General features: G+C 39.4%; 2 protein-coding genes across 7 annotated transcripts in view; one reads left to right on the forward strand and one right to left on the reverse strand.

Moving 5' to 3' along the window:
* Window positions 1-17,500, reverse strand: part of LOC139959964 (uncharacterized) — a 51,012-nt gene that overhangs the window by 19,864 nt on the left and 13,648 nt on the right. The gene's annotated exons all lie outside the window — the stretch shown is intronic.
* Window positions 8,573-15,841, forward strand: LOC139960526 (uncharacterized). Of its 5 annotated transcripts, none has more exons than XR_011790555.1 (4): window positions 8,573-9,040; window positions 12,493-12,731; window positions 13,353-13,518; window positions 14,112-15,841. XR_011790555.1 is itself a non-coding variant. In XM_071958953.1 (4 exons), exons 1-4 carry the CDS (start codon window positions 8,994-8,996, stop codon window positions 14,224-14,226), a joined length of 444 nt encoding a protein of 147 aa, XP_071815054.1. In that variant the 5' UTR covers window positions 8,577-8,993; the 3' UTR covers window positions 14,227-15,841. The 5 variants fall into 5 exon arrangements, 1 of the variants encoding a protein (XP_071815054.1); XR_011790554.1 differs by having other exon boundaries at window positions 8,574-9,040; window positions 12,498-12,731; XM_071958953.1 differs by having other exon boundaries at window positions 8,577-9,031; window positions 12,607-12,731.

The raw sequence follows: 17,500 nt of genomic DNA on the forward strand, positions 1-17,500 counted from the left end.
GACCCCTGTGCGACCTTCGTGTGCGAAGTTATCAGACGTCTTTCTTTTTTTTTTTTTAAATTAGTACAATTAGGATGGTCATACAGACTTGTCACGTTGTTTTTGGAATCAGTGTGCCAAACTACATCTGACCGCGATGTCAAAAGGTCAAAGGTCAAATCTATAAAAATATGCTAATTTTAGGAGAAAAAAGTTCGTCAATATTTTGATATATGATAGAGCCCTTTGTGCTATATATAGGAAACCAACTCCCGCTGCAATCGGACACCCAGTTCTCAAGTTATGAGGGTCCAAAGGTTGGTTTTGATACCTTTCTAGCAATAACAATTTGTGTGTACATTCTAGGCATGTAAATTTTTAGGACAGAGTGCACGTCATGAAGAGGAACATTTTGATAAAAACTATTAGGTCATCCAAGGTCATTCAAGGTTGATTATGTGTAAAAAAACTGCCAACTTATGCTATTTTTTGCAACAACTTCTAGTCACGAAGTCTGACATGGCTGGTATATTACGACAAGTTTCGAATGAAGTAGGAGCGCATTTTCCAAAATAATTGTGATGTGATTTAAGGTCACCAAAGGTCATTTATGGGTCAAAATGTGTTTTTTTTTTCTCAATAACTTGTACAACTACCACTTACAGGGTCCGACATGGTTGATATTTTGGGACTAGTTGTGAATGGGGTAAGGGATCGTTTCCAAACATAACGGTTATATGATACAAGGTCAACAAAGGTCAATAAGGGGTCAAAAGCTAGTATTTTTTGCAATAACTTGAGAACCAAATGTCCATCAAGGTTGGGAGTTACGCTATTGTAATCCATTAGTCGACCCGCATCTGGGTGACCATTGACCTCAGGTTGATCTCCAGTGACCTGTATTAGTGTCTTTGATTATTAGAGTTTTCGTAGCCATATTCAAATCTTAAAGGTACCTTCTGATCAATATTGTCCATGGTTTGACCCCTGTGCAACGTTCATGTGAGAAGTTATATTGTCAGAGGTCAAGGTTTCGTTTCGTTTAAATAAACTTACAAGTGGTTAGGATGGTCTTACAGACTTGTCATGTGGCTTTTTTTTAATCAGTGTGTCAAACTACATCCTACTATGAGGTCAAAAGGTCAAATCTTGAAAAAAATATGCTCATTTTGGGAGATACGGGGCAAAGAAAACAAGTTTGTCGATATTTTGATATAAGATAGAGCTCTGTGTGTTATATAGAGGAAACCAACTCCTGCTTCAATCGGACACCCATTTCTCAAGTTATGAGGGGCCAAAGGTTGGTTTTGATACCTTTTTAACAATAACATTGTTTGTGTACATTGGAGCATATAACAATTTTAGGACAGAGTGCACATCATCAAGGGGAATATTTTTGATAAAAACCATTATTCAAGGTTGCTTATGTGCAAAAAAAACTGCTAAATTATGCTAAGGTTTGCAAAAACTTCTAGTCACGAAGTCTGACATGGCTGATATATTGGGACAAGTTGTGAATAACGTAGGGGCACGTTTTCCAAAATAACCGTGATGTGATCCAAGGTCACCAAAGGTCAATTATGGGTCAAAATGTGTTTTTTGGCAATAACTTGTGAAACTACCATCATTTTGTTCAACACTTACGTTTAGTGGAAAAAGTTTTAATTTCGTACTGCAAAGAAACATGACTTTCTAATGCGCAATTACGTAGCACCATGCATCTGCCTAACTGCCTAACCTTTGTTCATAGAAAGTATTGATGTTGCATATCTGTACTTTGGAGACTTGACCAACAATCATATGCCTAGTGGCGAGTGGAATTTGGCGAGTAGCTTTTTAGTCACGGTCGCCAAATAGCGAGTACTTTTAATAATATTTGTCGAGGCCTGAAAACCTTCACAACATGATTTCTAATGGTAGAAATCATGGATACTTTTCATAAATGGTATATGGATTTGCCATATTGAGTACAAGAATTCTATTGCTTGTGAGGTCAAATCTCATAAAGGTCACCAGAGGTCAAACTCTGAAAAACCTTTCACATGATATGTAACGATGGAAATCGTGGATACCTCTAATACTTGGTGTGTGGATTCATAACATTGAGTACAAGTCCCCCTATTGTTTCTGATGGAGGTGTGTATAGCCACGCACAGTAGACTGACCTGTTTTATCATGCCATAGTGTTATTGTAACACCTAACTTCACTGTTGTTCCATTTTCAAATTTCGAGAAGATTATATCGGTTCATTTCATTCTTCATTCTTTATTTGGTACTGGGTTTTTTTACTCTTAATTGAAAAAACTATCATTTTCAGCAGAGTATGAAAATACTGCTTATATATGGGTGACTACAGGAAAAGTTGTATCTTTGTCATTGTCATCATTATGATTTAACTTTTAGCACTAAAATGATGTTTACTACAAACGTTGAAGAGGTGGGTATTTATGTGAAAAATGAAGGGAAATAATTTCAGTGTTAACTGGCTACCACCAAATATTCAAGATCCCTCCTCTTACTTGAGGATGAATAAGTATTGCTCCATGGTGCTTAATAGTAGTGCATCATAATCCTGTCAAAGAGCTGATAGTAAGTTTTACTTCTTGGAACAGTACTACCAGTGGCGTAGCTACGGGGGGCCTGGGGGCCGAGGCCCCGATGAAATCGGCTGGCCCCCCCCCCCCACCACTGGGAATGGGGTAAAAAAAAATGTTGTAAAAAAGAAAATGCTGTAAAAAAAAAGTGCGATTCACTTATATTTTTTGTTCAATAATTTGGGAAATAGAGTTACACAATTTTCTCGTCTGCATCTGGCAGAATAAGAATAATACAATATCTGTAGTAATCATGAGAATGGTCACACAGCTAGCATGGCATGGCAACGGTCGATGCGACGATTGCGACCATACACCACGAACCTTGTTGTGCTGCGCGATATCGATATCAGCTGAAAATATGTTCAGTGCTTCCACCTAGCGCAACAATCTATCAAAAGATTGGCTCCGTTTACACTTAGCCGAGGTATCAGGTATTCATATATTGCCTCGAGTCAAATGAATATAGGTAGGCACGGATCCAGGGGGGTCCAGGGGGTCCGGACCCCCCCTGCTCTTGGCCAAAAAAGAGAGAGAGAAAAAAAGAGAGAGAAAAAATAATTAAATTAAACGCCAATTTTAAACATGTAGGACGTCAGAAAAGCGGTTATCCTCACAAGTCATCCAGGTGTGTCTTTTCCGTCAAATGAACTATAGTGTGCACGCGTGCTACACGTGCCAAAAATGCCTAACAATCTCAATTTTCAGGCCGAAAAGTTTCAAAATTGAGGTGGTGTTCGATTTTTTTTGGGCGGTGAGGTTACAGAGCGGTAGGCTGCTAAAATGCGCTAACGAATTTTTCATGAGCAAACCCCTCACCCTTCCAGAATCCTGGATCCGGCCCTGCATCGAACAGTGGTGACGGAACGGGAGGGGCTTGGGGGCTAAAGGCATTATGATTTTTGTATCATCTCAACTCATCTGATATGTAATACCATATTTCATAGATTGTTTTTTTCTCATCAATCGAGAAATTGCAGACATGAGATCCATATTTTCAGGCTAGGTATGCAGCTTAGAATACTCGGGAAGTGCCGTTTCCGGCCATCTGGCGGGTTTGTAAAGCCAAAAATTTTCTTGTACGCTCCGCGCCAACCGATGATGGCGCTCCGCTTAGATAGTCTTACGTTCAGGCGCGGCAGCACCAGTCAGACCCCCCCCCCTGTCACAAATCCAGCATCCGCCCCTGATATGTCATTGAATATTCCACAACACAACTTTTTTATGGCCACGAAACTGTCGAAACATGATTTTCCACTACTGGTAGAGATATAAAATATTGGGAATTCTGAAATTCCTGCAAACATGCGGCTGTGCCTATTCACTACTCACTACTGTATCGCCTTAAAAAATGATGAGTGTAAATTGTTTCTCCAGGACCGTATCGTATCGAGTGCGTCTGATATACGAAAGTACGTAGTACGTACGTACGTCTATGATGATATGCACTGTACTGTACTGATAAAAACATAGGTGAATTTCACTCCATGGGAGTGATCACTGAGCACATTCCGGTATAAGAGTGAATTTCCACTCCATTGGAGTAAATCTTAACTCCTAGAGTTATATTCACTCATATTAGGAGTGAGGGTTAACTCCAATAGAGTTAAATTTCACTCTTAATTTGAAGTGCACCGAGTGATCACTCCAATGGAATGAAATCCACTCATTTGTTTTTAGAGTGTTGCTAGATATATGAAGAAGAAATTTACATACCAATACATGTTATCAGTCATCGATTGGCACAAAAACCCAGATTCTGATGACAGCTGCCTCAAGAAACCCAATAAATGGCCTAATTAGCACCGAGCCACCAATGTGGACAATTACCGAAACATCGATGCGTGTTAGTCTTCCATCCCCTTCCTCTAATGCTATTTAAGTCCACATGTGGGCATATCCTGCAAACCTACCGGTAGCCCACAGGGGTTTGAGTTGGGAGAAAGGCCTTGACACCTTGAACCGACAAATGATGCCAACTTCCCTCAAGTTAAAAGTCTGGCTGAGTTGTATGGAACGCCAAAAGGACCACAGTGACATGTACCACTACTAGTTTGACATGTACTACTACTAATTCGAAGTGTACTACATCTAAAATATCGCGTACTACTACTAATTCGAAGTGTACTACATCTAAAATGTCGCGTACTACTACTAATTTGAAGTGTACTACATCTAAAATGTCGCGTACTACTACTTATTCGAAGTGTACTACATCTAAAACGGAAGCGACTACTACTAAATTGGAGCGATGGCGCTATGCACAATCTGTGTGCCGAAGTACGCAAACTTATCGACGACTTTGACCCAATGACTACACGCGAGAAATACACATGAGCAGTAAATCAAGACAGTGAGTTCTCTTTTTGACGACACTTGCATAATTAAATTGTAGGCACAAATGTCAATTTATATATATAAGCGTCACATTAGTTTAGTTTAGATTAGTTTAGATTGTTTAGTTTAGAGACCCAAGGATCAGGAAGCCTTACAGTTGCTTATTTGAGACCCTATCCGTGTTAGATCGTAGATGAACACCGGCTTATTTCAAGCCTTCTCTTTTCGATAAGTGTTCAGAGGCTGGGGTGTGAATTCGCTCCCATTCCTGCTCCCGGGACCGCCATTTAACGCCCCCATCCGACGGACGAAAGTGTACCCCCAGCATCTGACCACTTTCTCAAATACTGAGGCCAAGGCACCCAATCGACATCACTGCACAGTGTACCCATGTAGGCTCTAAAATCATGCAGGGGATCTTTTAAGACATTTCTTGTCTAATAAACCGAGAAAATGTTGGCATTTGCTAGATCCTACCTTCAGTCCTTCACTGTCATTTGTCAAAAGCAAATAGGCTAGCCTTACTTAATTAGGCCTATAAGATAGGCTTAAGTTAATATAATACGTATGCTGTATTGGCCCCAAATATGCCAGATATCCAAATATGGTCACCTTTGATCAAAATTCTTAAACTGTTTTTATTACATTTTGAACATTTCATTTTGTTATGATTATATCTTATGCAGGATTGCAGGTGTATTTCTCGCGTTTAATTGCGTCAAAGTCTAGTTGTCGATAAGTTTGCATACTTCGGCACACAGATTGAGCATAGCGCCATCGCTCCAATTTAGTAGTAGCAGCTTCCGTTTTAGAGGTAGTGGTATTGACATCAGTAGTAGTACGTGACAGTTCAGATGTAGTACACATGAATTTAGTAGTAGTACATGTCAAATTAGTAGTGGTACGTGACACTTTAGATGAAGTACACTTCAAATTAGTAGTAGTACACTTCGAATTAGTAGTAGTACGTGACATTTTAGATGTAGTACACTTCGAATTAGTAGTAGTACGCGACATTTTAGATGTAGTACACTTCGTAGTAGTAGTAGTAGTACACTTCAAGTTGGTATTGGTACATGTCACCGTGGTCCTTTTGGCGTTCCATAGTAATTAACTTTAGCAGAGGGTGGACTGCAGCTAGGAAGGAGAGAGGCAGTATTTTCTTATACTCTTGTCAGATTATTATGTAGAGATTTTCAATAAATTAGAGATGTAGCGTTTACGCTATTATTGGTGTCCATCTCCATTTCTTTTGTGTGTGAATTGAACATTCTCAACCCAATGTTCCAGGTGGGAACATTATGACACTGTGTAAGAAAATATATCTGAGTGTATAAACATGATATTTCGAGGAATGAAGCTTGGAACAATCTCATATTTGGAGTGTAAGAGTACCACATTGAGTAGAAGAAGCCCATTGTTTTTAGAGAAAGTCAAAGGTCATCCATTAGGGGTCAAATTGTGAAAACCTTGTTAACAAAATATCTCAAGAAGGGAAGCTTAGAACATTATCATATTTAGTATGTAGTTGTGGCATGTTAAGTTCAAGATCTCTTCCTTTTTTGTGGAGGTCATAGATTATTTGGGGTCCCTGTAGGGTCATATTGTGGAAACCTTGCAAACACGATATCTCAAGTAGAGAAGCATTGACCGATATCATATATAGTATGAAGTAGTGACACGTTAAGTACAAGAAGCTTATTGATTTTCGTGAAGGTTAAAGGTCATTTGGAGTCACCAGAGGTCAAATTTTGGAAACCTTGCTTTACAATCTACCGTATATCTCCCACTTTCGACCAGCATATTATATAACATGTACGTTATACGCCTCATAAAAATAGAAGGAGGCTGTTGGCATTAGAAAATACCTTAAGGGCATCAGTAGATTCGAATCAGAAGTCGACCAAATCTCCATTGACTTAAGTGTGTCGCTAACAACATACGTCGCTGCATACATGCCTGTGTAATAAAACGTCCTGTTTGTACATAACAACGTTGTTATTGGAATGGACGATATCATTGTGAATCGATGTTATAAAGTTTTCCGTCGTATTTCGCGATTTTCGAGATTCAGTGTCACAAGCAAACTTCAGGTTCGGATGTAGTAACGTTGGGGAAATGACCAGGCGCCGTTTACGAAATTAACTGTCGCCTAGTTAGATGTTTTAGAGGCAACCAGTCGCAAACTCTTGGGACCGAGGGGAGGGGGGGGGGGAATTGCCTGGCGACTGCTTAATGTACGGCTTGTAGGTGTACCACATTGAGTAGAAGAAGCAGGCCTTGACAAATACAGTCAACTCGGCATTGGCGAGTAGAATTGTAGCTTTGAAGCATAGAAAATGCACTACGCTCGACATTTTGCCGAGTGACTCGTGGGCCAGGCAAACCCCAATATTAGCAAGGCTATCGTCACTAACTTTTCACAGAATGATGAAAGCAGTACCTTGGCGAAGTTGAATCAAGTTTAAGGTGTAAACTGATTTTTATCAATGACCAATCTCAATGCGAATTAAATGCAATGGTTCGCTATCTGCACGTTCATTATGTGCGGGAAGGACTAATATAACAATTTATTCCAAAGAACGGTTTGAGCTAACGAAGAACGTAATGTGTTTTAAAGGCATTCACAGTGCTGCCAAGTCACCCGCTTTGGGTGGGTGTCACCCGCATTTTCGGGTCGTCTCCCGCTCACCCGCCCACCTGTCCGAATCTCCCGCATTTTCCAAAAAACTCCCGCATTTTTGAAGAATCTCCCGCATTGTAGGCCCACAGAGTTTTTCCTGTGAAAGTGTATCATTGCTAGCGTGAAATTCATTTCGTCACACCAAAATGCGAATTATCTCAGAACCGCCAGGATCGGAAATTACTCAAAGCCGATCGTGCTAAATATGCCCGTCTGAAAGCAACGTTACCTATACGATACGTGAAAAATAATACCGTTACGACACACGTGAACGCTACAGCGTCCGCGAAGTCATTGAATGCAACCGAACGAAGTACGCGCGCTACTGTCAGAAACTACCGGTAGCTGTTGTACACATGCACACATCACCGCTGTATACCGTAGGCTATCGGTAGGCTATGTGAGGACATCGGATAGGAGTGAATAATTGAAGTGCCAAACCGGTGGTCGCGCTCCGTCGTCATTTTCCACCTCTAAGCCCTTGGCCCCCATCTCAAGTATTGAGGACATAGTGCAATATTTCAGAGATTTTTCAAGATAATTTTTCCTCTGGAATGAAAAAAAATAGACACAATACAAATATGGAGACAGTATAGATTCAGCTTAGATGACCCGGGAAGTGATGTTTCCGGCCATCTGAGGGGCCGTAAGATCCCAAAATTTTCTTGTACGCTTCGCGCCAACCCATGGTGGCGCTCCGCTTAGATGATGTACGTAACCAACAGCACCAGACAATTTTCACCCGCCTAAAAAACATCTGACCTTGGCATCTCTGAATAATGTTAGCTTTCACACAACTCTGACCATGGAGGTGAAACAGTTTTTACATTTTGTACCTCCATGCTCTGACCAGGGAGCTGCTACTCTAACAGTAGCAGCTCCCTGCTCTGACCAAGAATTAGACAACCTTCTACATCAAAGTACAATAGGTATAGGCTACTGTAAATACTCGTTTCCGCCATGCAGTGAATGAATTGATGCGTTCCGCAACACAGAGTCAATCTACACTGTAAAAAATGTCTGTGATATAACAGCTTTACACCGTTCATCTACTAAAATTAATCATGTTGTTAAAAAAAATTGTTGTCCATTTACAAAATGTATTGTAACAACATTTTCTGTATATGGGAACAAAATCTTCATAACAATACATCAACTGCTGTGTCGGAACAAAAGCATCAGGCTCGATCCAAGTTTTCATTATGCGGTCGAAGTGATCGCGAAAACGTTACACCAAATCTTGCATCATAAAACGAGAACCGTATTTTACATGCTGTTGGAATGATAGAAAGTAGCATATACGTTTAGTCTTACGCAATCAACGAGTTTTTCCAAAGTAGTAAAGTTAACAACTGTGTCGCAAAGTTGTAGATGACCTTTGTACACTACTTACAGTTGAATGACGCTGGGCGCGCGCACCGAAGGTCCGAAACCGCTGTAATTACGGTAAGTTATGATTTCAAAGCTTTCAGTCCTTTTTAATCTTACAGGAGTGCAACTATAGTGAATTGAGTCATATGAAACTGTTACTTTTTATGTAAGCATTTATTAAACGTTCGTTCGTTTGTTGGTTTGTTTGTTTTGAAATAAGCGGCAAAGCAAGTAGGCTAGGCCGACAGCACAGCTCTCTGTCGGTCCATTGTGTTCATACTAGCACAAGATGCTATGGCAGTTCTTTGTTAGGCGAGCATATACGATCGCTTACTTCTAGCATATCGTCGTAGCTGTTTTGACAGTCATACCAAACCTAAGCTTACATTCATTCTTTCGCGGTATCGTTTCTATTGGCTATGATATAACGCAGCCTAGACACAGGTCTCCAAAATACAGGCGCGTATCCAGGATTTTCAAACCCGGGGGGCGCGAATTACTATCTAAGCGGAGCGCCACCATCGGTTGGCGCGCAGCGTACAAGAAAATTTCTTGTTTTGAAACCCCCCCAGATCACCGGAAACGGCACTTCTCGGGCTTGAAATGACCAACCAGATGTACACTTTTTGCCTGAGAACCAGGTATTTCGTAATAGTTTTTTTTCCATCCATAACCTTTTTGAAGTTTGTCAACCCGGCATATGTTCGACCTGATGGCATCTCCTGTGGGTCTTTGCTTTTGTAGGTGATTCAACGTCGCGGCCCACAATACCCGTCAGCCCCACTTTTCAAGGTTTTAAGCCCCATATTTGTTCAGAATTTGAAAATTCACATTTCTCGTGAATAAACTCACTTGAAAACATACCTATAATGTTGTACAAAATTTCATCTATGGACAACCAATATAGAAAAACTTCCTTCAACCCCTAACAGACCGGTCAAAATTGCACGAGTAGAGGGAAGTGTGATGCAGAATGTTGGTCAGAAATTTTCGAAACTTCAGACACAGTTAATTTATTGGTGTACAAACATTAAAACCTGTTATAACGGCTATTATAAAACTTGGTTGAAGGAAATGAAAAAATAGCAGATATTTCCTTCAACCGAACACTACACACATAGGCGTAGGAGGCGCGGCGGCAGTGGCGGAGCTAGGGGTATTGGTCAGGAGTGGCGAGAATGGTCTGTAGGAGCGCTTTCGACACTATCTAAGCGGAGCGCCACCACTGGTTGTCGCGTAGCGTTGAGAAAATTTTTGAATAAAGATACTCCCTAGATCGTCAGAAATGACCCTTTCCGGGCCGGGCTAATTTGCAGATAAACGAAGAATAAGGTGTCATCGCCAAATGACACCAAGAAAATGTGAGAAATGTCAATAAGTAGATGAGAGCGCAATAAAAAAGTCAATAATCTAGAAAAAGTAAAAAGTGGTAAAGAGCTGAAAAAGGCGCCAGCAGTCCATTTGAGTCCGTCAGGGGGGGGGCATCCACCCCCCGACCGTATGGACGCTCCGCCACTGCGCGGCGGGGGTGCAGCCCCTAATTCGCCATTACTAATGTAAAAGAGAGTTTTGACATAATTGGACCTCCATGCTTTTTATACATCTACATGAGACATGTCGTTGTTTACATTGGCATCCCGCGGTATATTATGCAATTTGAACGGACCGTACGGTACATGATGGCATGCGATGTTATAACCGATGCTTGCTTATATGATATTGACATGGACACGTTGAACGCGCGCTTCGCGCGCGAAAATTTTTGGTTATTTTTTCAGGTTAGTCGGACAGTTTTGAGGCATTTCATCCTGGAACGCCATTTTCATGCTCACTGATATGATGTGATATCTGCTGTTTGCGTTACAAATTCGAACAGGCGCGTAGCGAGGAATTTGCCAAGGGAGGGGCGAAGCCTGTAGGCAAATTATCTAAGCGTAGCGCCACCATAGGTTGGCGCGAAGCGTACAAGAAAATTTTGGCCGAAAATGCCTCCCAGATCGCTGGAAATGGCACTACCCAGGACCATTTGTTAGCGCGAAGCGTACAAGCAAATTTTGGCCGAAAATGTCTCGCAGATCGCTGGAAATGACACTTCCCAGGCCTTGTAAGTTGCCTCTAAGCACTTTCTATTTTGAAATTACTTAGCGATATCATTTAAAAAAAATGCTGAATGGGGGGGGGGCGGGCGGTCGCCCCCATCCCAAAATGCGTCATGTTCCCCGACGACACGGTCGAGTTCGAGACCAGCCACAGTTGGTTTTATAGCACAATTCTACACACGCGTTATGATAGACCATATATAGATCATTAGTGAGAGAGGAAAATGGAAACGTCAAAAAATGGAGTTGTCGGTGTAAGGGGTAGGGTGAGTCACACTTTTACGAAATCATTGATCCGTCACTGGCTACCCTTCAGCGCTGTAATGATGTCACTGTTCCTCTTTCTCTCCCCGGTGTCTTCGCGTTTTTCTTTTACTCCCTCCTTTTCTCCTTTTTCTCTCTTTCTTCTTTTTCTTTTCCCTTCCTTCCTCTCCTCCTCCTCTTTTTTCCTTTTTTCTTCTCTTTTTTTCTCTCCTCTTTTTCTTACCCGGGGGGCGCGCGCCCCCAACGCCCCCCCCTGGATACGCACCTGCTTTACTATATAACATAGATTCTCTTAGGAAACTTCTTGATATCACTTTTACTGTTTAGTTTGAAGCCCCCCGATCGGCTTACACTAAATCTTGGGGGAGTCGTGCAGTCCCTGTCCTGAATCTTGGGGGAGTCGTGCAGTCCCCTATGGCACGCCAAATGGTAAAATTCAGAAATGAACAATCTAGGCTAGGTTTATGGTTAACAAACTCTGGTCTATCACTAAAATAGATCATCGATCAATAAAATAGGTTTCTTTGTCTGATAAATCACGTTTTTCCAGTGATAAATCAGAATTTTACTAATACAACTTGTTTTGTTTTTCTTGCTGAATTTTGAAAACTAATTATTGGTCGGTAAAACCACTTGTTATTCCTTGTTCAAGTCTGAAGGATGCTACTGCATGCAATGGGGAAACCCTGTGTGTACTATGTGCCTGTCATTTGATGCCTTGGCGTATAAACACGATATCACAAGAACCAAAGATGTTTGAACTCGAAATTTAGTATTTATAGGTATGTTTGAGTGGGAGAGAGCTTATGTGGAAGTTAACTATACAAAAAATTCCTGAAGGACATTTCTTTGTAAAGGGAAAATGTGAGTATTGCGAGCTAGAAAAAAATTACAGGCAAAGTCTACCTCCTAGCCCTCCTCCCCCCCCCTACCCATCCAGAACTGTGCCTGAGCTGCTATTTGCCCCTAGCCTACTTTAAGTATCATGAACAGTTGATGTATGCACTGTTGTATGCTATACTAACCCGATCTTAGCATGAATGTGTTGATTGTGGGTGTTATGAATTATGCTAAACTGTAACCTACTTACAGTATTAACTGATAAGATTTGTCGTCTGTCAATATATATGTAACCAAAAGTGTTTGTTTGTTTTCCTTTCATAGGATAGGCTTCGGCTAAACCTGAGATGGAATAGTCAGGGGCACCGGATTTGTAATGTATTGTTGGAGAGCCTGACCCATTTCCGAAAGGTTTCCATATGTTTTACTCTCTTGCAGATGGTTACTTGTTCATGTGGTGTTCACTCTGATACTGCAGCTAGAAAGATGTGTCACTACCCGCTTCATCAAAATCAACCAAATTTTCAATTTACGTGTCATGAAGAAAGTGCAACAGAATTTTTGTAAGTTATTCAGACTATAATAAGACTATGATTGGTCTCACATATCTATGCACTAGATCATCGGGTTTCACTTTTCTTCGTGGGAAAGTGCGTCACGGTGACCTCTGGATTCATCCAGAGTGCAAGAGTTTCACTTGCAGGCTACTCTTGCATAATTTCTGAAAGAAATTGCTTTTAAAATTATAATCCATGGATCTTTATACTTTAAGATATTCAAGGGCATAGGAACCGGGGGGCTGGGGGCGCCAGCCCCCCCAGTGAAAAATATGGAGGGGCGGAAGTATCATTCCGCCCCCCCCCGCTTCGCAAGTCAGAAAACCCCTTTTTCATTTCCAAATGAGAAAAAAATCTCATTTGGAGCACCAAATTGCATCTATGGTCAGGTGAAAATGCAAAATTATATACAAAATCGAGTGGGTGGGTTGAAGTGTGCTATATTGCACCAAATTGCATCTGAGGCCACCTTGAAATGCAAAGTAATTGCAAAGGGGAGGGGGACACCCCCTCCCCTTAGACCCCTCCCCCAGGCCGGCCATCAGTCTTCAGCCCCCCCCCACTCAAAAGTACCTTCCTACGCCACTGAAGATATTAATAAAAAATGCTTTTGTTTTTATGTAACAGGTTGCAATCCATTTCTTAGAAACAGAATGGCAATAACAGTTGATCGGGAACCTCTGCTGTATCCTACATCCATTACTGCTGCGTTGAAGATGTTGTTCATGAGCTATTATGTGTTCAACATATGCTATCCCACAGAGGTTCAAGCAACCATGGAATACATACAGAGGTACAGTTTAAACCTAGTTTCTTAACAGATTAACAAAGGAGGTGCATTCAAACTACAGTTCCTCCATCTTGTTGAGATCCTGCAAGAAGAACTGCAAAGTCATGTTCAGTTTGTTCAGTAATAGCTTTATGTCAGTGTCAATGCCAACAAATGTTGTGCAACATTAAATGTTTTCATTAAACTACTAGTGCACCTGTCACGGCATGCAAATTACAACAGTTTATACATAATAAAACGGATAAAAACTTTTACTTATATACATATATATATATATATATATATATATATATATATATATATATATATATATATTAATATATATATAAATATATATATATATATATATATATATACTTATATATATATATATATATATTATATATATATATATATATATATATATATTAATATATATATATATATATATATATATATATATATATATATTAATATATAAATTTTATGTGAAGTTTTACTAATTTTGGGGATACTTTTACCAAAATTAAATAAATTTAGTTTTTAAGCACTAGAATGTTTTTGGTAAACAAGGATAGATTGGACTAATGAAACTTTTTTCAAATTATTCCCTACAGAATACTGTTCGAGATTGATCCAGGGAGAGGGTCTAGGGCAAAGAAATCTTACAGATGGTGTATAAATCCGAAAGTAACTTCTCTTTGTGAGCGGATGAAGGAAAGTAGAGAGTGAGATATGCAGTGAATGTGGCCAAAAGCTACTTGGTTTAACTGCATTTAATTTTGTTTTGTTTAATGCCGTATACTTTTTGTTTTTTGTTTAATGATACCTCCATTTCAAAAGCACTGACTCTGTGAACTATTCTGCTATAAATCACTAAATTTTACAGATTCATGTTACAATGTAACTTAAAGTTGACTTTTAAAATACTTAATAAACAGTAAGGTAATCTGCTTGCTTCAGAAGTATTTTAACCAAACATTGTATTTTCTTAAATACAAAATATGATTCTGTACAGAACAACCTCATAGCTTTTTCAGTACAAGTTGGATGTAACTATATAAAAATATCCAAATTTGAGCACTGTCAAGTAGATTTTCTGATTGTTCTATATATTGGAAAGGGTTCATTTTACCAAAAAAATATCCCAGTGTGCCTGAGCATTTCAATGGAAGTTTCATCACTTTGACATTGACCATCAATCTAACTGTTTTCTTTTTTTCTTTCTATTGATTTGGGAGTTGGTCTGATAGCAGTAAAGCTTATTTCCAAGAGTAGCAACTGTACTCATTCGAAACAAAGTATTTTTACTAGAAGAAATCCTTTTAAGTACTCTAAGCATATAAATAGTATTTGAGTTTCACACTGTTAATAGCTTTTTGTTTCAGGTTCAGTTTCAATGCAACTTAAGTGGTTTCCAGGTTCATGTTATTGTTTTGTTTCTTATTTCTTTAGTATGTCATAGAGTAGTATTTTTTAGTCGTTGCTCTTTCATTCTATACACTATCTCTTTGTAAGAGCGCTAATTACAATGGACAGCAGTATCCTTGGTAGGTTCATAGGGTAAATTAACCCCCTGCTATTCAGCATTTATCAATCTTGCTTAAATAGTATTTTACCTTTGGAAGTCTAATATCATCAGGAAAGTCCAGATTAATGTGCTGAGATAGCTTAGTAGTAGTATGATAATATCACTGTTTTTCAATGCACTGGTAGACAAATTCACACTTTATCCCTGTTTTGGAATGATATCTAAACTGTCCATGTTAGTGTAATATATTGTTACATTGTTGTTTGCAGTGCTAATTCCACATTTGCTGTATATGATGTTATCCTAAAAGTCTAAAACACCTGTCAAGATTGCATGTTGGTAAATAAAGATATGTGTGTTTGGTAAATTTGACTCTCTCAATGTGTTCCTCTTGGTATAACGTTTATTTTTTCATCTAAATCTCTTTCATGTACAACAAATTCCTCTCCACATAGGATTCGCCAAGGATCACAAATTACTTTACCCATATATAGCAGCTTCATTTGAATACATAATTTTTACTTTCAACCACAACTTTTTACCGTGTATACAAACTGTTATTTGGTAAATTAACGGAAACATTCTGTCTAGAAACGAAAAAAGTTCGACCAATATACAAAAAGTATTTTGAATGTTACATCACTTTTTCCATGTTGCCACATAAAATTCTACCTGAATAAATAGAAATGAATCTGTTTCTACACAAACCGTAGTTGTGCATTTACAGTTGCTGTTGTACACTGATGAAAAAACAGATGGAAACTAATTGACAGCTTTTCTTTTGTAAATATACAGAGAAATTTTTTACAGTGTAGCTAAGTCCTGAGAGATTATGTATGAAAACAAAATGACCCACATACAGTAGGGTGCTTGGTTATCAAAATAGACGAATATTTGTCGAAGACTTTGATTTGTCCCCGGTTTACCGATTTCGCGAAATAGATCCCACACTAATTGCATAGGGCGACAAACGTGTATGTAAGTAAGTATAGGGGACTACCCTATAGAAAATCATGATTTCCTAGTATAGAATGTGACATGAAGAGACTCAAGAGAGTGACATGAAGGGAGGGACATGGGAAGAGGTCCATGAATAGAGGGCAGGCCAGTAGCCAGGATTTTTTACACGGAGGGGCACCATAGTATCAAGGGGGGCACAAATAATGTTTATGAGAAAATAAATAGGCCTATAACGCATTATTGTGTTCGAGAACGAGTCGCATATAATATCATGCAGTTACAGATACACATGCAACGATTGCTCTTGTACTTATATCACCAAACATCATTGCATGGAAAATGGTTGAGAATATTGTACTAGGCCTACTGTACTTTTTATTGTACAGTCACAAGCCTGGCCAAAAATTAATCGTTGACACTTCCTAAAGTAAATTTTTATCTCGGAAAAAAATGCGTATATATAGAAATAAACGACATGCAATGCATGCATATGAGATGCATTTAGAATATGCATTCTTAAGCAACTGACAGTCGGATTCAGCATTAAAGAAGCAAATCACTATTTGTTTTTTTGTTTTTGTTTTTTGTTTTGGCTTGACCCAGTGTGAGTGAGTGCTTCATGAAACATTTCTGTAGGACCTACGATTTCATATTTAAATGAGAGTAATACACAATTTTAAAAGGTCCGATGCATACTTAGTTTCTTTCGATATAAATTATGATATAAGCAGTGGCGTAGGAAAGGGGGCTGGGGAATCCCCCCCCCCCACCACCTGAAGGATTTTTTTTTTAAAGCGGTGGTAAAATTTACCAAATTTGGCCCATTTTTCTTGAAAATTCGAAGAAAAAATCATAAATTATGAATGTCTTGCTCCCTCTGGAAGAAAGTTCGAAGAAATTTCGGAAAATCGCGGTGAAAAGTCGAAAATTTTGAGAATTTCGCCCCTCTGGAAAAAAGTCTAGCTACGCCACTGGATATAAATACTGGTCTTCAGCCCCTTCTCTTTTGAAAATCCTGGAATTTCGTTGGCATTTTATCATTTTTTATATAATAAATTGAATATAATTACCCAATCTTCCTGACATGACACTAGCTCCTTCATATGATTGGCTAATAATCTTTTCAGGTTACAGTCCTGCCTTTTCAATCACGTCAATTATTGCATTTGCCGTACTTTCTGCTGTGAACAACAAAAGTTTCCCCCGAGTAAGAAATTTTCCGGCTTTTGCAAATCCCCCAGTTTCGTTATTTCCCCGAAATGCCATTTCATTCATGGCAAGAAATTTAATTACATCAAAGGTTCTTCTCACAGTTGCTGAAGAAGGGGCTGAAACAGTGGCGTAGGAAGGTACTTTTGAGTGGGGGGGGGGGCTGAAGACTGATGGCTGGCAAGGGGGAGGGGTCTAAGGGGAGGGGGTGTTCCCCTTTCCTTTGGAATTTTTTGCATTTCCAGGTGGCCTCAGATGCAATTTGGTGCAATATAGCACACTTCAACACCCACTCCATTTTGTAAA

The sequence above is a fragment of the Apostichopus japonicus genome, chromosome 19, assembly GCF_037975245.1.
Source record: "Apostichopus japonicus isolate 1M-3 chromosome 19, ASM3797524v1, whole genome shotgun sequence".
In the NCBI taxonomy this organism is placed as follows: Eukaryota; Metazoa; Echinodermata; class Holothuroidea; order Aspidochirotida; family Stichopodidae; genus Apostichopus; species Apostichopus japonicus.

Bases quoted from the DNA above. Each gene is read 5' to 3' on its own strand.
- LOC139960526 (XM_071958953.1), top strand. From the start codon at position 8,994: ATGACGCTGGGCGCGCGCACCGAAGGTCCGAAACCGCT. The intron at 9,032-12,606 runs GTAATTACGGTA...ACTCTCTTGCAG, and splicing joins ACCGAAGGTCCGAAACCGCT to ATGGTTACTTGTTCATGTGG. The intron at 13,519-14,111 runs GTACAGTTTAAA...TATTCCCTACAG, and splicing joins ACCATGGAATACATACAGAG to AATACTGTTCGAGATTGATC.